Source organism: Amphibalanus amphitrite, unplaced genomic scaffold (genome assembly GCF_019059575.1).
Source record: "Amphibalanus amphitrite isolate SeventyFive unplaced genomic scaffold, NRLGWU_Aamphi_draft 001527F_arrow, whole genome shotgun sequence".
Taxonomy (NCBI): domain Eukaryota; kingdom Metazoa; phylum Arthropoda; class Thecostraca; order Balanomorpha; family Balanidae; genus Amphibalanus; species Amphibalanus amphitrite.
Window position 1 is genome coordinate 53813 of NW_024883020.1, and position 21243 is coordinate 75055.

At 53.9% G+C, this 21243-nt stretch overlaps 1 protein-coding gene across 2 annotated transcripts; it reads left to right on the top strand.

The window, feature by feature from the left end:
* The first annotated feature begins 2354 nt into the window (after positions 1-2354).
* On the top strand, positions 2355-20751 carry LOC122373637 (runt-related transcription factor 1-like). 2 transcript variants are annotated; one of them, XM_043351913.1, is made up of 5 exons: positions 2355-2785; positions 8727-8840; positions 10542-10670; positions 16312-16503; positions 18674-20751. In XM_043351913.1, exons 1-5 carry the CDS (start codon positions 2422-2424, stop codon positions 19210-19212), a joined length of 1338 nt encoding a protein of 445 aa, XP_043207848.1. In that variant the 5' UTR covers positions 2355-2421; the 3' UTR covers positions 19213-20751. The 2 variants fall into 2 exon arrangements, with proteins under 2 accessions (XP_043207848.1, XP_043207849.1); XM_043351914.1 differs by having other exon boundaries at positions 8727-8831.
* Positions 20752-21243: the final 492 nt, after the last annotated feature.

Consider the following 21243-nt stretch of genomic DNA (forward strand, 5'->3'; position numbering starts at 1 on the left):
CTGAAAATACCGGTTTGGGCATTCACAACATCGAAAAATGCTTTAATTCGGAGATATGGAATTTCAAACTTGCAGTTTTCGGATTCTAAGGGGCTAATGCATTGGTATGCCCCCTTAGAATTTGTGACGTCAGCGGAGGTCTAACGATTTTTAAATCTTTTACTAAAACGTTTGGCAGCACGCGGTGGTATATGCTGCTTTGCGCGCAACAAATGCCGCACTTTCAAATAAAGTCGCTAGGAACAGCGGAGATCCCAAAAAGTAAACAAAAGTAAAAGTCTAATATCTTGAAAACCGGTGAATATTTTTCGATGAAATTTGGTAGATATTCATTTTTGCTCTTTCTGAACCGAGCGACATCACTTTCATGCCAATTCATTAACTTTTTTGAAGGTGGGAGGGTCCCTTTAAGGATTGCGCTTACATCCTTTGCTTATAAGGTCGATGGTCGGAAATTGGGAGGGGCTCAGCTATTTTCGACCACGGATAAGGCTTAATCACATGATGAGGAACATGCTGATAAGCGTTTTATGTGTCATAACAGCACAAAAGTATTTTTAATCATTTTTCAAAAATAGCCGTTCCGCCGTATCTTTCAGTGCAAGGTGCCGTCGGTCATCCCCGACGTTACGTCACACCGGGGATTGCCAGATTTTCCTACTAAACTTCGACGCCCCCTGCTCAAAATATGCATCGGTGCACTCTTCAATGCATTTTGTGCTCAATTTACCGAAAGCTCGCCACCATCTTAAGTCGTTTCCATCTCGCTCCGTCTGAACCTGCCAGAGCAGAGGTGAAGATGGCCCGTTCAGCTGAACATGGACAGTGGATGGGTGGACAACACACCACAGCACACTGTGACATGACCCAGCTGTCACAGACTACCCATCAAACACACCGCCAAAGACACAGACCCAGCCGCCCGGCACGCAGACCAGCCAGACCAGACCAGGCCAGCCATACGGTGCGGCCCATGGCTGGACGGGAGGTGCAAGTGAATCTGAGGCCTCCGCACGATTGTGGACACCAATGAACAAACGGCAGAGACAGGACATGCGTCGGTAACGTGAAACGTTCGATTGATGTTGGCCCGGTGATCAGAACGAGATCGTGTGTCGCACGCTATAAGAATGAAGAGGCGAGTGTGTTGGCGACGCTGGACGCCTACATTTGTAAGGGAATGGTAACATAAGCAAGTGTCGGATATTTGATGAATTCAAAATTTGCGATTAATTTTTGTCGTAGGTAGGTATGCCTGCCTTCAGAACATAGTGATGTTCGTAGAACATTTAGCTAAGCACACAACACAAGAAGAGTTAAATAAATAAATATTAGTGGTTAATGCGCTATAAATGCACTCGGTAACACATAAGCAGAAGGGGTTTGCGTGTATGTCAGTTGCTAGTGCTACGATAGCTGGCGGCTCTGTTATCTATAATAATTTCAGCAAAGTACAATCACTTCTGTGCTATTCTGCTAAAGGAATATATCTTCCAGACAAAATACAAGATGCCTAAACATCCCAATAAACAGACAAACGCCTTACACAATACACTATTTCATGCCAAAGCACACAGCTCCCATCCCTCCCACCACCCATGACCCAGCCTCCCCGGCCCGTCCGCAGCTCTCCACCACCGCCGTGCAGCGCCGCCGGCCGCCATATTGGTTTCTGCGGTGAGACCACATCCTGTCTGCCTGACCGAAGAGCCGGCCGCCGCTCCGGTCTGGGCTGCTGGGAGCCGGCCGCCGCTCCTGGCCGTATCGACCGGCCGCGCCCGAATCAACCTCTCCAGCTCACTTGTTGATCGGCGGAGCGGCGGTCCGGCGGCGTGGCCGGCGCCTTGTCCCCGCCCCCAGCCGTCTGCGGTCGCTCTGCGGTTAGCCAATGATACCGCTCGCCACCCTCCATCATTTACGATCTCCTCTCATTGCTTAACCGCAAAGTTCAAGTGCGTCTGCCCACACCTCCGCGGCGGTAGGCCCCGCCCCCCGGCCGCCGCGGCCGGCCGCCATTGGTCGCTGGGCGCGGTCTGGCTGTGGGCTCGGGACACCCCGCGCCGGCCGCCGGCCGCCGCCGCAAACCCAGCCGACCCGAGCCCTAATTGAAAATTGATCGACCCTGGACGGCGCTGACCTGTGGAGGTGGTGTCAGGTGAGGTCAGGTCAGGTGGGCAGGTCGGCTCTGAGGTCGTCATCACGCGTCCTTCACGGCCCCGCAGCGCTCAGCGTCGGTGTCGGTGGCGGCGGCGGCGGCGGTGGCGGCTGCGGACGGCTGCGGGCGGCGGCGGCGGCGGCTAATGCGGCCGTGCGGCGGGCGGGCGGCGGCGGCGGCGGCGGTGGCGGCGGCGGCCAGTGTTGCGGTGAGCGCCGGACCGCCAGCACGCGTCCCGCAGCGCCCGCCGGCCGCCGCCGCCCGGGATGCACCTGACGGCTGAGAGGACCACGCGGGTCGGCATGCAGCCGGAACGACTCGAGAAGATGAGCGACTTCCTGTTGGAGCGCAGCCTCAGCGAGGTGGTGGCCGAGCACCCTGGCGAGCTGGTGCGCACCGGGGCGCCGGACCTGCTCTGCACCGCGCTGCCGCCGCACTGGCGCTCCAACAAGACGCTGCCGGTGGCGTTCAAGGTGGTGGCGCTGGGCCACGTCGAGGACGGCACCGTCGTCACCGTCACGGCCGGCAACGACGACAACTGCTGCGCCGAGCTGCGCAACAACGCCTCCATCATGAAGAACCGCGTGGCTAAGTTCAACGATCTGCGCTTCGTCGGCAGGAGTGGCAGAGGTGAGTGGGGCTTTGGGGAAGACAGTCGGATGGGGTGATTCAGGGCTTCTAATGACCGAAGATTGGAAGTGTATGATGTGTGGGGAGAAGTTCAACAGTGCTGAGATGAACGTCACAGAGACTTCAGGGATTGATTTGTGAATGATGAGTCGCGATTTATTTGAAGAGGAATAATGCAGAATGACACAAGCCTAATTTGTTCGGGAAAATATTTGTTGAACGATTTGGCTTTTCGTTGATTAATATTCGTATGACAAGAAATCGATTAAAGAAAAATAACAGTTACCCTATCATATTGCGATACGGGGTCATCGCACAAAATACATCCAGTGTCTTGACAAGCTATTCAAAATGAAGCTGACATTTTTAGTGCTAAATTTCAGCTCAAAATGAAGAATATTGCTAATGAAAGAGACATCTTCCAGAAGGTCACGTAACTATATTTATTTTGAGGACACAAACACTAAGGCTTGAATTATCCATATTCTGTAAACTTTCAATAATTAATGCTTGAATTTCAAAACAAATAAATTAAAAAGTGCTACGTGGAAATAATAACTTAATAGCAGCTCAAAGTCTTTGAAACCATTTTTAAGACTTCTCAATTCTGGGAAATATATATGTATTGGTAAACATTTATTGAGAAAACTCTGGCCTAAGATTGGGCTACGTCAATATGTTTCCTTATTTCACTGCACGAAGTATGACCGCATTTTAAGACTGCAGCCCCATTTTTGTTTGTTAACCCGCGCCCCACTGGGGGGGGGGCTATTTATAGCCCCCCCTCCCGTTTTTCTGCAATAACTTCCAAACCGCTTGACGGATCGACGCCAAACTTTCAGCACCTTCGGCTGCATCAATTTGACATCTTGTGTCAAAATTTGAACTTCGTAGCTACCATAGGTCGGCCGGAAATGACGTCAGAGTGACGTCATGTTCGTCCGATTTTGACGCAAAACATTGAACCACGGCAATCGCTCCCAAGAGCTCAGTTTTTAAGCTAGATCCAATTTCTTTGCATGAATGGACTCAGAATTGACCGCGCTATCAAACTGCTATCTCGGATTTTCAAAATTTTGAAATTTTCGAAAATTTTATACAATAATATTCAAAATTTATATTTTTATATTTTTTTTTTCAAAAAGCTTTTGACTTTTCGAAAAAACCGGAATATATGTGACAGAACGCATGATTATGACTAACTCTAGCAAGTTTTAGCTAAATATCTTCAAAAATGGCCAAGTTATACGCATTATTGCAAAAAATTCACAATTATTAATTTTTCAAATCAATTTTTCAGTACGTATTTGACATCGTACACCAATATAAATGGCACCATCGTGTTCCTGAGCTCAAACTGCATCCCATAGACACCTTTTTTGTTGAAAAATTTTAACTTCAAAATTTGACCTTTTTTGACCTGAAAGTGACCTGACCTAAGCTAAATTCGACTCAAAATGACCTCGAATGACACAGACGACATCAAATTCGAAATCTATGGCCTAAATGGACCATAAAACATGTGTCACGTGACCGACGCATGACATAATATTTCCGTGACCTGTGATGACCTGACCCTGACCTGAAAATCAAAGTACAAGTTTGGTACCCTCAAGGTATCTAGAGCATCTGTTCACGAGTGTGGAAACCAAAAATGAGCCTGATCTGACTTGTAAGACGGCGGCCAGAGCCCAAAATGTGAACAAGCCAAAATGCTAATAATTTTTACTTTGACCTGACCTGTGACGTCATCGGTGACCTCGAGGTCAATGAAATTAGGTTTCGCTCGACAGTTTTTCCGGGGCTATCAGACGCCGTTTGAATTTTGACGATCGGCCCAGTAGTTTCGGAGTTAGGAGGGGGGGGCTATGAATAGCCCCCCCCCCCCAGTAGGGCGTGTTATACACAGACCCCAGTGGGGCGCGGGTTAAGTCTGATTAAGTAATTAAGTCTGAGTCCCTGTAAAAAAGCACAGAATCCTAAAAAACCAATAATGTACTTGTGGAAAGCAAAAAGTAGAGCACCGTTTGGCACCAGTGGCTTTGTTCTGCGGATTATCCGTTATATAAGGCAGTGTCATGTTTTTGCCACGTTCGCTGTAGGTATGGCCGTCTCGTTTTTGTTTGCTGTCACCACCGCACCCTCAAAGGGCGCAGCTGGTTTCTGGCGAGTTTATCTCCCTATCATTTTGTCTCGGTCGCCGGCCCCGGCCCGTCTCCGACCACTAAACCGGGCCCACATCGTACGAGTGTTCTCTGAGGCGAGCCGCTTCATTTCACATATGATATATCCCAGACCAACTCTTGACGGCGGGTCGTTCTTCACCGACCGATCACGTGATGTTTGGTGACCGGGCGGCGGCGGGCGTTGCGGGCCGGCAGGGCGTCTCATGTCGCGATTATGAGCGCTCAGCCGCCGGGGGTGTCAATAGGCCGGCCGCCGACTGCGCCGCGGCCCACTCGCTGGGGGTCGGCCGGCCGATGGGCCGCAGATGGCTCCGACAGCTCTGGCCATTTCAGAGGGCGGCCAGCGGCCAATGACGCGGCCGCCGCGGTGGTCTGTTTATGATCGGGCTCGGCTGTCGACCGCCCACCGCCCGAGCACGGGCGAGATGGGGTGATCTTTGTCTTCCTCTGACGGGGGAGGGGCGATATTCGCCTCCCATGGATGGATGATCTTGGAGTAACACACGCCTCTCAATCGTGCCGAAAGGGAGGTGGAAGATGGTCGGTGATGTCGTCTATTATGCATTGATGTTGGCACTGTGAAGTGTGAAGTGAGGAAGAGAACGGCAGATAATTTACATCATAGTCAACATCAGTGGATAATTGGGTAGGAGCAGACAACTAAAAATGATGCCATCGTTGTTGAAATCGCTAAGGACACCGAATATCACATCTTATTGAAGGAAGTGTAGGACCCTTCTGCTAGTAGTGACGGATTGCGTACCTAATACTTAGCCTTCACCTGTTCTTGTTGACATTCGAGCTTAGTATTATGGATTTACTACCTCGGTTTCACGTTTCAAGCGGCTCACACAGATCACCTGTGAGGTCAGCGTGACAGCGTGAGGACGAAACGGTGGCGTACCGTTATTCGGAGAATGGCAAACGGCCGGCCTTCACCCGAATGCCAGGGTTATACAGTTACGCGTGCATATGCAGAGTGATTTATGAGAGAATTTTGGTCCTCTGCGGCTGCAGCGAGCGTAGATTTGTGGGCCTCTTTGGTTAGCACAAGGTTCTGTATTTGCGCGTCTCTGTTTGCTTGGCGCGTGAGATATAATTGCATATTAATTCTGTACTTGTCATAGCGCTGAAAAGCTAGCTGTCTTGTTTTCTAAGACAAACTTCATTTCCTATTTTCGTTTGTGAAATGTCAGCGGTAATGAAATATTTAACGTAAGGCATGTCCAATGTTCCATCAGCATCACACAAGACCCGCATCCAGCTCATCTTATGTCATTTGCCAGTTCCAATCATTTACATGAATTCAATGCATTGAGACTAACTATGTATGTAGGTACGTACCTATACCCTCACAGCATTGTAACTAGACCGCTTGGACTCGGGCTGTATTTATTCACTATTCAGTGCATGACGATAACGAATGTCAATAAAATGCAAATGATATGTGAAGTCTAGGAAATTTATGGGTACTTACAGGACTTGTTTTTCTCGGCTCACATAAAAACCACGGCTGATGAAAGGTCGAATGATCTGGTGCCTCTCACCCCCCCCCCCCCCCCTGTCGCTGTCACTGGTCCGTGGCTGCAGTTAGCCCCTCTCGTTGACCCTTCTTATCCCCCTTATCGCTCGTCCCTGAGTGCTGGTGGCTTGTCTTTTAGCGCCTCCTTTCGTCCCCTTCATCCCCTCTTCATCCCCCATGGTCTCGAGTGGCCTATCCCCTCTCCTCGTCTCCTCTCGTTCCCGCTCGTCACTTCCCGTCCCCTAGTGTATTATTATTGTTGCTGGCTTGTCCCCTCTCCACCCCTTGTCCCACATTGTCCCGTCTCTCTCCTTCCTCGTCCTCTGTGGCGTTGGTCCGTCCCTTCTATCCCTCTCTTCTCTCTAATTCATCTCGTCTTTTCTTGACATCTGCGATGGTGATCTGTCACCTCTAGGCTCCTCTCATTCCCTCGTACTTTCTCGTGCTTGTTCCTTTCGTCCCCCCGGTGTAGGTGGCAGTGGCTATCCTTTCGTAATCTCTCGTTTCCTCTTGTTTCCTCTCTATCCGTCTCGTCCCTCTCGTCCCCTGTCGTCTCATGTTGTCCTCTCTCGTCCTTTCTCCTCCTCTTTCGTCCTTTCTTGTCCGCTTGTCCTCTCTCGTGCCTTGGGGGGGGGGGAGGGGGTGGTGACTGGTGACTGTCCAGTGTCCGCGTCTTGTACCTTTCGGTGTCGGTGGCGGCGGTGGTAGTCGGTCGTTGACGGTGGTGGTGGTTTGTCCCTCTCGTCTCCAGTGTTTGTGACTGTCCTATCTCGTCCCTCTCGTCCTCGATGTCAGTCGCGGCGGTTTCGGTCGGTCGGTGACGGCGGCGGTGGTCGGTCCAGTGTCCCTTTCGTCTTCTCTGGTCCTCTGTCGTCCCCTCTCGTCCTTTCTAGTCCCTCTCGTCCCCCAGTGTCGATGTCGACAGTGTCGGTTGGCCGGTGTGACGCCGGCGGTGCATGGCTCCATAAACCAGCCACGTATCGATCAGCCGGTGGGCCTGTCTGCACCCAACGACCCGCAGACATGAGAGCCGCTGCCCGCCGCTGTCTGCGTGAAACGGACAGCAGACATGAGTGCCCGCTGTCCGCCGCTGTCGCGCGAAAAGGGAAGCGGACAGGACAGTCTGTCCGACCCTGTCTGCGTGAAACGGACTCAGACAGGACGGTCTGTCCGCCGCTGCCTGCGTGAGAAGAGCCGCAGACATGAGAACCGCTGTTCGCCGCTGTCCGCCGCTGTCTGCGCGAAAAGGGAAGCAGACAGGACAATCTGTCCGACCCTGTCTGCGTGAAACGGACCCAGACAGGACAGTCTGTCCGCCGCTGTCTGCGCGAAAAGGAAAAAAGACATCATGAAGGGCAGCCGGAAATCTCAACAGTCATTTGCCATTAGGTCTCCGATTGACTGAAATCATTTCACCTCTATGCTGTGGCCTTTATGTTTACAGGTTCAATGGATAATGGGTTCTCATTTGCTTTGTGCTTCACTTTCCTGGGAAATTATTGTAAAATGCCCAAAGGCATTGTCGGAATCAGTCATCTATCACTTAAAAAACTGCACCACCACGCTATAAAATCCACGCCACGGCTGCTCCCCGCAGGGGTCCGTGCGGTCAAATACCACGCGGCACGTGCCGCTGTGGCCGTCCCCTCCCCGGGCCAGACCCACAGATGACCAGTCGCCGGGCGGCGGTGCCGGATTCCTGCAGCAGCCGTCCAACACGGGCCGGCCATCGTCTGATGACAGTCGGACATGCGAGCGGCGAAATTATTTTAATCTGTAATCGCCACCGCCACCACAATTACCATACGCCAACCGTAATTATAGCCGGCATGCAATCGATGTGCCGAGGAGTTATTCATCCACGAATAACGATAAATCACACTCTCTGCCGGCAAAGAGCGGCTCAAATTGTCGGTCGGACCGCGGACCTGTCAGAAACACTCCATCATAGAGGTGTGACCGCAGAGACATGGACTAAAGTCACGGATTGGACACGGGGTCAGCCTGGGCGTCACATTAGTGGTGTTTACTTGCAGTGTGGAGCATTATCTGTGTCACAGACATAAATCGAAATACTGACAGGAGGGGGTTTGGAACGACGAAATCCCTACCAAAGCCAGTTGCTGATCGTTGGTGTATCTTCTCACTGTGTTTTGTGTGGAAGAACAGATGTGTTCTAACCCAGTGTGGCCGAGTTCTAACCCCACCCGTCTGTTTGTCCGTCTGCCCACAGGGAAGAGTTTGTCGGTGACAATCATCGTGTCATCACGGCCGTGTCAGATCACCACCTACAACAAGGCCATCAAAGTTACCGTCGACGGACCGCGGGAGCCACGCAGTAAGACAAGTCAGTACCGGCTGGCGCCGGCTGAGACAGAGCCAGACAGACAGACACACAGACACAGACACAGACACGGACACAGACAGGCAGGCAGGCAGGCAGGCAGGCAGACTCACAGACAGACAGACAGACAGACAGACAGACAGACAGACAGACAGACAGACAGACAGACAGACAGACAGACAGACAGACAGACAGACAGACAGACAGACAGACAGACAGACAGACAGACAGACAGACAGACAGACAGACAGACAGACAGACAGACAGACAGACAGACAGACAGACAGACAGACAGACAGACAGACAGACAGGACCGCGGAAGCCACGCAGTAAAACAAGTCAGTACCGGCTGGCGCCGGCTGATACAGACTGATAGACAGATAGGCAGACACAGATACAGACACAGACACAGGCACAGACAGACAGGCAGACAGACAGACAGACAGGCATACAGACAGACAGACAGACAGACAGACAGACAGACTGACAGACAGAGACAAGGAAGCAGACTGACTGGCTGAGAGACGGGTGAATGACGACCGGCGGTGGCGCAAACCGATTATGCTTGTTTCGTATATTCAGCTTTATTAGTTTCGTAGATATTATAGATATTTTCGTAGTTATCAGCAGAGCAATGTCTTCATACATGTAATATCTGATACTGATTTTCATGGTGTATGTTTCAATCCCTTTGGTGCTGAGAATCTAAACATCACCAAACAATAACACCAAACAGTCGATTAACTGCTGTTAGCTTGGCTCATTTTGTAGGTATGCTTCGAATCGGAATGCCTCAAGTGCTCAATGGTTTTCGGAACATCATTCCCTTGCTTTTTTACCATTTGGAATGTGTGTGTCCTCCATTAGTGGCCATATTTCACGACCGGCTTTCCGTACTGAGTAACTGAATCGACCCCGGAGGCGACCCTTTGACCAGTGGTCTTGCATGCGGTTTGGGTCATCAAGTCGGAACATTAGACTCGACTGCAAGTGTACCAAACTGCTCATTTACCGGCTGCAGTCATCAGTTAAAACGCGGTCTCCTGCCCTCCGGCGCTTTACGTCAGTCTTGCCCCCAAACCAAGCTAATTAAATTTATATTGCACCACTCAAATAAACCTGTCAATGGACACAAATGTGAGTTTACGGTCTCGAAATATTGCCGTAATTTCGCGTCGGGTTTGTAATTGCCACGTTTCCGTCGACTGGCTGGGGACAATTAGGTGTTACTGTTCGTTAGGGGCGCGCCACACGAAACGGCGCCGTGTGCAGCGAAACGAGAGTGCTCTGTGCGGTCACCTTACACGCACACTGTTGACAGGACTAACTAGGGTACCTACGGGGCAATGTGGTGCAATGTTGGGAAAGGGCGCGGTGTTGCCGCCAGAAACATCCGCTTCTTGAGTGGGCGCTTTGTGGAACGTAATCCTTGTACAATGTAGTTCTTTGAAGTCAAATGATAGTAAACAGGAGCTTAACTAAAAGGCAAGATGATAATATGGGATTAACTTTAAATGTTACCGTGGTCACAAGAAGCTCACCCAGAGATCCAATGCTGGCCTAAAAAAATATATTCATGTCTAATCGATCTCTTACAGAGCTTTATTTCGCCGTTTTCGTGTCAATAAATGTTTACGAATAATAGAATGGCCCGCTGATCGACCAATCGCAGTATCCTCTTACGTGTGTTGTGTGCGTTTCCAGGGCAGTTTCCGTTTCCGTTTCCGTTCGGACACCGTCCGTTCTTCGCTCCGCACCTGGCGGGACTGGAACAACTGCGGAGAGAACAGATAGCTGCCGGTCTTCTGAAGCTGCCGCAGCCACACTGCCAAAGTGAGTACCCGGGAAAACATCAAGTTCTTATAAGCGCATACATTGGGAGGGGGTTGGATAATAGTCATTTTAGTCAACTCTCTGTGAATAACTCTTGGGTCTCCTACAACTCACAAATGTCTGTCTTTTGTGACTCGTGGGTCAGTATATCATCACAAAATGTGGATATTGTTGTGTGAGGGTGTGAATTAAATATTTCATGCCGACCGCTAACAACAAAATCGTAAATGGGTGCCCAGAATGGTGTGATGAATAGTCGTTATTGCGTTCATTTTCAAGTACTGGCATTGTGAAAATTGGATATTAACATAAAATTGAGATGAATGACCGTCGGCCGGCCGGTGAACACAAGGCTTGTAACAAGGGGGCGGGGGCGTGACGCGCGCGCTGCCCGGCCAACTGCCCTCAAACCGAGGTGCAACCGTGTCAGAGTATAGCGCTGAGTCACTGTGCACAACCCACTGACTCACACTGCCTACCTCACAGCCGGTCTTCAGTCCGGCACCACTCGCGCGCTAATTGGCCGCCAAAGTTGGCGCGGCCCGGGGTTATGGCGCGGTAATATTTGCGCGCGACTTGGTATCATGAGCGGTCCATGCACCGACGGTCACCATGACTTCTTAATGAAGCGCGCCCGGGGCCATTAGTCGGCTGTTAACTCGCCGCTACCGCCATCATGTTCCGGGGCCACTTTTATCGACGGCGCCGCGCGGTGCTTCGGGCCCGTCGGCGCGCTCCCAAGTCCTCCAAATGTGGAAATTCTCCACCCGAGAGGCTTTCTGATCCACTAATTTGCCGGCGACCTAATTTAGAAGAAAATGACCGCTGCGTGGCGGGCGCGTTTGCATACTAGAGTTTTTCGCCATCAGTTGTAATTGGTCCGTCGGTGGCCGTAGCTACCCCGGGTTCAGCGAGTGCGCTGGTACATTTTTAATCACACCTTTCTGGCATTATTGACAACGCCGGCTAGGCCAACCAAATTATACTGCAGACTCCCAAGGTGTCGACTGTTGCCATTCAGGATGGACCGCATATGCTTGCTGGCTACACTGCGTTGGTCTATCTATCTCAGTTGTCGATCTCATCTCTCGCTCTCTTGAAAAAGTAAGAATATTATAGCATTGCTTGTCATTGTCTAACTCGTCATTGTCATTATCGTTGTCATTGCAGCATGTCATTGTCTAACTCGTCAGCTCCTACTTTATTTACCCCGCACACGATCTGTCACTATTCATCAGACACACCGCCCTCACCCTCAGTCCCCGATCAGGCACTTTTGTCGAACGGTCCACAGCCGTCGGTCTCCTCGGTCTCCTCGCTCGCTCGCCGCGGACCGTGTCGGCCGGCGGCACATGTGTCCCGCCGTCATTATGCGTCCGATCCGGCGCAGTTAGGGCGTCAATTACGGCGCTGATGCCCTCATTAGAGCCGCGGCGCGCCGCGCTCGTCTCGGCTGCGTCGCGATCGTCCTGTGTCGACGCGGCTGGTGTCAATCGTGGCGAGTGTCATCTGTGGCCACATCTGGCCCCAGCGACGGCCACTTGATGGCTGAACGACGGTGGGAGGGAGGGGGAGGGGGTCGTGGTCTGTTTCAGGGGACGTTGGTCGAGTCATGTTGGAGTGGACTGGGGCTTGTTCTGGTGTGCATCGCCGAAGGCGCTACTTTTCATTAGTTGTCCATTGTCGAATGGTTCGTTGAGGTGATCTTTTTTATGAATCCCTGACAGTATGCAGCTACGCATCCCTCTCCCTGTATGAATCCATGACATTGAGTAATCGTTGAATGCGGACTATCCGTATTGTTTTGTTTGGTTGCGGATGGTTTCAAGATGCGAGAATTCCACTTCTAGTCGTCTTCGTATGTTTTACATAAAAGATCTGATAATAAAAAGTAACTCGCATAATTAACCCTCGCATGTGTGCGGCGTTTGCCAGCTTCTAATGTGTAGGGGGGGGGGGGGGGTCGGTTGGACCCCCCCTTGCCGTTTGGCCCCTGATCGAGCTAGAGCTTCGCGGAAAAAAACGAGCGTGTTGCCCGTGACGAGAGGAAGCCGATGATACCCAATTTTAAGGTCCTAGTTCATTGGTTGACCTTCCAGGTCAGGTCAATGACCCAAAGTCGGGAAAATCGGGACCTGTTAGAAAGTCGTAAAGTGTGGCTGCTAAGGGGTTTTTCGGGGTGCTGATCACGAATATCGTGTTAGTTTTGATCCCAGATGATGTCTTGAAGCATTTAGACCAGGTCGGGTCAGGTCAGGTCAGGTCAACCAGTAGGCGTCGTGACGGGTATTCGTAGTACGTGTCAACCGCCTCTGACAGCTTCGTAACATGTTACGAAGTCACCAAAACTACTTCGTAAATGTTCAAATGGTTGCTAAATTCAAATTCAGCTCCAAAAACTAGCCTAGAAACATGTAAAACTCGAAAAAGTGACCCGAGGTCACCCGAGGTCACCAAAGGTCAATGACCTGACCTGACCTTCAGGTGACCTTGACACACACGGGGGTAACATCAAATCACATGTTTGAACGTTTGAAACCACGAAAAGCTTGCAAACACGCGGCTAGTGCGAGCCGACATACGCGAAATCGCGATTCCGGCCAAACATGGTCTCGGAAAAGAGGTCACAGGTCAAAGGTCATTTGGGTCAGGGTCATGAAATTTTCAGGGTAGGTGTAAAATTGATCAATGCGAGGGTACTGAAAGTTTCGTCGCGATCGGCTGCTTTTTACGCGAGTTATTCGCGAAAAACCATGGGGGGGTCCATACGACCCCCCCCCCCTACACATGCGAGGGTTAATATTCTATCATTTTCCAAAAGCACGGCTCTGGCTCATGGCTTCCTAACACAAAAAGCAATGCCATTCTACAGCGATGTTCATGGCGTCTCACTAGGCAGTAGGCGCTGGTCTGTCTGATGTTCTATCCTATCACACCTCACTCCTGCTGCTCGTCGACGGGGGCATGAAGGGGAGGGGGGGGGGATCAGCCGGCGATCAACCGGCCACCATTGGCCGCACCGGAGGCCGTCGTTCGCGACACCTCGCAGCAGCCATTATTGTTTGCATGAGAGCGGCGGGCGCAATTTGGCCGTCCAGGGTGAGCGATGCCTGTGCCTGACGGAGCTGCTCCGTAAATAACGAGCCCGGCGCGCTATTGGCGCCGATGCCAGATCGGCCGCCGATCGCTGTGACAGCGCGTCGAATGATGTTGCCAGATATAGGCAGAGCAGGGAGGAGCGAGGAAAGAGGGCGGGAGGGTGGATGGTTCAAGTGCTCGCTGATAGACGGAATGCTGAAAGAAAATTGAGTTGCTGCAAAAGTTGCAAGGGAATGCGACATGTAGGTAAAGCAATTCCAAATTGTGTTATGATTTTCCTCGTAAAACCTTTTCTTGTGTCCGGAAAGATGCATTTCCAATGTTGTGACAAGTGACATTTGATATCCTGAGCAAGACGCAAATGCACGATACGTCAAATGCATTCAAAGCATCGAATGTAAGACATTCTCGGAGTGTTTCTCTTTTGTCAGTTTCTGTGGCACTGGCCGGTGATTTTTAAGAGTGTAGCTCAGCGCCGCCCCGTTGTCGGGCGGGGGCGGGGGCGGGGGCGGGGGCGGCCGTCATCGCCGGCGGCGGTCGCCCACCACTCACGCCTGCCGCCGTATAAATCGTGTGTGGCCGGCGGCCAGCGGCTGACAGTAATGGCCTCAGTCAATACGGCGGCGGCGGCGGCGGCGGAGCCATGGACTGACGGCCGGCAGGTCACCGGAAACCGATCCCGACGGCTCCGGATGGACCCGACCGCCGACCGCCGACCGCCGGAAAACAGACCAGGGTGGATCCGACCGCCCAGACACAGACCCCGATCGCTCCGGATGGACGAGACCGCCGAGAAACAGACCCTGGCAGATCTGACTGCTGACTGCTGATATACAGACCATAGAGAATCCGACTGCCGCGACACAGATCCGGCCGCTCCGAACCGGGAAACCGCCGATAAACAGAGACACAGACCACGGGAAAATGCTAAGATCTTTTAATAGATAAATGCTGCAGAGCTTTCACACAGCACCTACCTGGTTCGGTTCAAAGCTTATTTTGTTTGATACAGACCCCCTCCCCCATCTCTCAGCCATCTCAGCTTCCAGAGTCTGGCACTCAGCAGCGCGGCAGTAACCGTTTCCGGTCGCCGGCAGCGGCCGCCCGGGGTGTGGGTGGGCGGGCCATTATTGGGACAGGGACACCTTTCGACCCCGAGCGGCCCGTTTGAATCGCACCCGCCGGCTGTGAGATCTGCAGACGGTGTTTATTTACCCCTCCGATGGCTCGTGACAATTTGCACCGGCAGTCGGGAGCATCGGTAATTCGGGGGCGCTGTTTGTTTTCAATGCCTCGTTACTCGATGCTGTTAGCTGATTGTTGATGACGTCATCGATGTCATCGGGTGCCGTTGATTCTGAAAGACTGAACCGGCTTCAAGGATGGATGCTGACTGTGTTGACTGAATCATTTAGGAGCTGCGTATATGCACAGCTATGCTCACAAATTCAGAAATGATGTGTATGGCGCATCAACCACCGACCTTTTCAGGGGAACTGCTAAGATGAACCACTTCTTATTTAAAGAATGGCACACTTGCTTACCCTCTTGTAGCTAGCTCGCAGCCTTTGCGACCATACACCACTCGCTCGACTCACCATACCTCAACAAAACCTCGCGGCGACATTCGACCACTCACTACTTCAACGGAACACATCTGTGACTGAGTCTGAGGGGTCTCAGAGACGGTTTGCGTGTCAGAAGTGCGTCACGGAAATGTCAGGCAGACCAGTCCTCGCCGGCCGGCCGCAAATGACCGTCCCCACCGTCCCAAATGGGTCACACCGACCCTCCGACAGCGGCCACCCTCTAATCTCAGCCGGCGGATATGGGTCAGAGCGCCGCCGCTCCCAGCGCCCGGTCCATATGGCAGCATCTGGCAGCCACGCGGCGACCTTGGCGGCCACGCCGCGCAGGAAACGCTAATGGATCAAATGGTTTACATTTCTCTGACTCACGCCGGCCGTCCATTCAGAGTTTCGGTTGCGGCCGGAGAAAAAAAGCGCCGCCCGCCCGCTGGGGCGGCGGTCGGCCCGTATTGTGCCCGGCCTCGCGGGGAGACGGGCCGGACGGCCGAATTAACGTGGCCAAAGGTGCGGCCAGCACGCGAGCCATTACCGCCCGGCGGGAAGGCGGCGCGTCGCCCTGCCGATGACGCCCGCCAGCCGCTGGGTGATGGATGGCGTGATGACGGGCGCGGCCGCGCGCTGCTGACGCACGCCGCCACCACCGCCGCCGGTCAGCCTGGCGTGACGCGCTGGCGTGTGGACTGACCTGTCCGGGCGCGCGAATAAGGCCGTCTGACTTTCAGAGTCGTCTAATCTGTCAGGGCGCATGTGTCACATCAGGTCTCCAGCATATCTGCTCCAACTTCAGCTTCCGTCAGCTAGTACCCTTCAGTTCCTCGTGTGATGAGTAGTGATCATTTTCGACGAAACTTTTCATTTGCATTACGCCTACCCATTGAATTGATGTTTCTTCGTTCGTGTTAATGATAAGTCCAGCTGTTAAACTTAACTCGCCTCTGTTTCTCTCTCGACAGACCTGGGAGCCGGGTTCCCGTTTGGCGGCGGCGTACCGGAGGGCTGGCCCTACGCGCCCGGCGCCTACCCCTGCCTGCCAGGCTTCGGCCACCCGGCAGCCGCCGCGGCTCTGGGCTTCTCACCCAACGAGCTGAACTCACAACTCACGACCAGCTCAGCCAGCGAGCCTCCCAACGCTCACTCAAACTCAGGTAAGTTCACGATGGTGATGTTCTGCTGAGCGAACCGTCCTAACAGACGGCTGCATGCTATCCGGCACAGCCTACCTTCAGGCGTCTACCACTACTGCCATCTAGCGACAGAAACATAAGCACTCTTGCCGTGGGCGCTCTAGCTATACCCACCGCCCACCGGAATATGAAACACTTCTGGCCTCACTCAACACAAATATTTTCAAAAACTCGATCTGTCCTCCTTTCTAGCATCATTCAGGCACCAATCTACGCCAAGTGGGACGTCTTTTTCCCCCTTTCCACCAGAAACCCCCGCTGTCCAGTGTCCACCGTCCACCACCACGGCGCCCACCGCTATCCACCGTCACCGTCACCTCTGTGCCCTCAGTCCACGGGCGGCCCATCAATAACCCCGCCCACGGCCCGCCAACGTCTTCATTGTTGGCGGCCGCTGTCGCCATCGCTCGCCGTCCGTTTCCAATGCGGCGCTCAGGTGCGCCACTAACTGCCGCACGGCGCGCTCACATGCACCATTGCACCACAACTGTCGCCGGTGCCGCGGAATCAACAGACCTAGCCCCTGACGGGGCACATTCCGTGGGCAACCAACAGCCCCACGGCACGATCGGCTCCTTGTGGGCTGATTAAACGCTAATGTCATCGGGTAACGGACCTTTTAGTGGGGGTGACTGGACAGGGGTCAGACGGCGATGGTAAGGCTGAAAGGGGAACGGGAACGGATCTGTGTGTCCGTTGGGGTTGAGCAGGGTCTGGTAGGGTTGGACAGGCTGAAAGGGCCACTGGACGGCCACTGGCAGCGCGGGTTTGGACGCAGTTGTGACCAAACGGCGACATCACACGATATGTGGTCAATAGTTGGCGGCCGCCATCACCGCACCACGATGACGGCGGCGACAGCGGGACAACCGGACAGTGTCCGCAGGTGGGGCGAAGGTCACGGGTCCCGCCGGGCGGGGGCGGGGGCGGCGGCGGGGGCGGCGGCGGCGTCATCGCTGCGGTGTCGCCGACCGCCGCCGATCGGCCGCCACTAATGACAGTCGCCGCGATCGCCATCGATCCTGGACACAGCTCTAATTTCCGGCCGGGCCGGTGTTTTAGGGCGGCCGGCGCGGACATAGTGGCGGCGATTAGTGCCGACGTGTCCGCGGGTAGCGCTGCATTCCACAGTCGTTAACTGGCCCCGGCGCTCGGAGCGGTTGTGGTGCAGTACTACAATAATACGGGCGGGGCGCTGTGGCCAGGTTGTGGGCGCGTTTTATTGTTGGCGCTTTGTTTCATTATTATTTGTTCCACGAAAGGCCTGATGACAGAGACAGCGTTTCAATGCAATGCGAAGGAGCTCATTAATTCATGTAATGCACTAAGGTATGACGAAGGTTAGAATTTTTACTTTTAACTGAGGACCACGAAAACTCTTCAGTCTCCTTTTTAGATCCTATACCTGCTTATCCGTGTGCATAGTAGATACAACATGCCAGGAGGTGCTCTATTTTTATCCATATTTACCCTATGGGCCGCTTCCGCCATCATGTATGAATTCAGCAGAACTTCAGACTGGGTTCATGTTTGACTTGCGCCCCACCTTGCACGGGTCATGTCGTTACCACCTATGTAAGACACGCCGCTCCGAAATGTCTCAGAGCGCGCCACTAAACGCCTGGGGGCGCTCCAAAGCGCCCGCTGCGCCCGCCTAACAGTGACCGCAGCGGCCGCGGGGCACTGCTGCGCCCGTGCTAACGCGTTCTGTACGGCACAGCGTAGTGTCACGCACGCGGGGTCGTAAAGCGCCCGCAGTGGCCCCGGCAGGCGCTCTTTGTTCCCCGAATACGGCTGTTTGGGCAGGCGTCTTCCGGCGGTGGTCGGTGCGGAAATATGCGATGCGGGGACATGGTGCAGTAGTGAGCGCCCAACTGCTGGCTTGGTAATGAGGGAAGTAGGTGGGTCGGTGGAGTGGGCTGGACGGGTACTTTGGAGTGATGACTGGGGAGTGGTTGGGGGTATAGCGTGGGTGGGACACTATGACACACCAATTCACCTGCAGTATGACACGGGTGCTCAGAGTGCACGTCATGTAGTGTGCCATAAAGGACACGCACAGTCGCCGCCGCATTTCTGGAACTCGTGCAGCTATCAGCAGCTGACCTGGCTCTCCACTCTTCTGTTCCAGTGATGACCAGCGACTCGTCTCCTCGGGCTGCCGACACCACTGAGCTGAAGCCGGAGTTCGACATCCGGCGCAACTCGCTGCTGCCGCGGGCGCCTGCCCCTCCTCCAGCGGCGCCCCCTCAGCGGCCGCTGCTGCTTGGCGAGCCGGCGGTCAGCGCGGCCGTCGGCCTGTACCCGCCGGTACTGCAGCTGTACCAGCAGCTGTACCGGCCCGCCGTGCCGCCCGCCGTGCGCCACAAGGCGGCCGAACTGGCCCTGGAGGCCGCCGGCCGGCCGCTGCCGCCGCCGCCGCCCAGGGCCTCAGCCAGCCTGGCGGCGGCGGAGGAGCGGACAGCGCCCGAGTCGCCGGTCAGGGTGCCGCCGGCGCACCACGCCGTCCCCGCCCCCGCCCCCGCCCCAGCTGCACACACCTCCCCAGCGGGCGGCTCTACATCGTCCCAGTCAGCGTCTCCCGCCCCCGCCCCCGCCCCCGCCTCCGCTACCTCCTCAGCGGCGACCTCCAAAGCGTCCAGCCGCGCCGCAGTGTGGCGACCTTATTAATCGAGCCGTCCGAAATCTCGCGTCTCACTGTTCCGCCCTGCGCCACTTCCGAGTGTAGTTCCTACCTTCGACCCCGCTCCTACCCTCCTGTTGTTCCGACATGTGGATAATGCTGGGTTTACAGCACCAAGTCAGATTCCTATCAGCTGTTCGTACCCCTCATGTGATGCACGGTATTTGAAAGGTTCGCGGAGCATCGCTCTCCTGCGGGGGTGATGATATTTAACCTAAGCCGGCACTTTTTACAACTCTGGTACTCCACGTTTGAAGATGTTTGTTAGATATAGAGCGCAAAGTTTTGCTTCTTCCCTGTCACCATACCACCTCCTCAGCAGTCCTGAGTCAACTCATGTTCCTACCAGCATGAAAGTAATTATTTTCACTACCTGCCGAAGGCTATTTGATGTGGCGAACCAAGCGTCTATTTGGACTAAACCTCGCAGGTTCCAGTGAAGTACGAGAGAGATTGCCTGTGCACCCACATTCAACATTATCCCCTGCTATTGTGAGCGAATGGCAGCTTCGATATAATCGGTATTGTTTCAACCTAACTATCCTTTCGAGAAACAGTTTCAACTTTTAATCGCTGCGGATGTGTTACCTCCAAATCACTGTTGTGACCGCTGAAAGGTGAAAAATCGAGCTTACGCGGGCGATTCAAAGTGCATGACGGTAGGATTGATTTGCTGTATGAAGTTATATCCGCTCTCAAGTTAGGCTCTGACGTCATTGTCACGTCATGTCGACGACAATGTGCGGTGATGATGGCTGAGCCTGCGGCGTGAATGCCGCAGCTTCGCCACATATTGTCGCGGCGCGCCGGCATCCAATTGCCGCTGCGCCGCGCCCCATACCGGACGGCTATGATAGCACGGTCTCAGGAAACTAAGCTAATCAGCGAGCTCGTCATTATCGACAGAACGCGAGGAGACCCGTCTGGCTGCACTGGAATGCCACGCCGCCAGATATCCTCATACTGGGGCTTGATACCCAACTAGCTGAAGAGGAATCTATGATTACTATTTAATTCCTTTTGAGAGTGATATGCCAGGGACAATTTCGTTGATATGTTGGGGTGTTCACTTTTCTTTTAGGGAAGGGGTCAGGTTCTTATGCGAAATACTCACTGTATTGTGTGTGGATCCGCAAACCAGTCATATTTACGGCATGTTTTTGGTGCTGACAGTCAGATGAAGACGCTATTGTTACGTGGGAGCTGTGTGCGTGTCTGGAATAGGCGACGCTGTAAGACGTTTGTATAGGTGTGTATGTGTGTCGGTGTGTGTCTGTGCGGGCTCCAGCAGGTGTGAACTCTGCACTGGCGGACACATGTTGTATCGATTGTTTGAATGGGAATATTTTACTGTCGTCGCCACCCCTCGCTGGATTTATCACGGTCAGTGCGCGCGGCCTGCTTTGTCCTCGGCTGGCCCGCGGCACGATGGCCGCAGCGCTACAAATGTGGCGCGCTGCGGCCTGACACGGCGCCGGCCACCAGTCGAACCCGTATTGAGTGTACAAATATACATCGCGTTCGAATGGCCGTCTTTGCGCGGGGCAGAACCGGTCCACTGGCGGCTATCGACTGGAGCACGGGGTGACGTGTGACGCGGGCGGCGGCGCGCCACATGTGTCAGCCGCGCGCCACATTTGTGACGAATTGACCGCCGGTCGACGGGCGGCCGCCGGTGTGAATCGATCGGCGATGCATAAAGGGTCGGCCGGTGCGGCCTTAAATGGGCCGGTGCGCGATCGTTGGCTGCTGGTGGCCGCTGACAATGGGGCTGGCCACCGCGCCACGGCTCGCCACGGCCCGCCGACATGCACATTACACAGCACATCCCGCGCATTGACGTGCAATGCTTCGGCCGCCAGAAACACGATAATGTTCGCTCGGCCAAATTGAAGTGCCGCCGCCGGACGACCCAGCTGGTCACGGGGAAGACTTTTGCTCGTAATGTAATTTGGTTCTCTGAAAAACGGTGAGCGCAGTGGCGACAGGGCTGGTCGTATCGGGTGAATGCCAGAGGT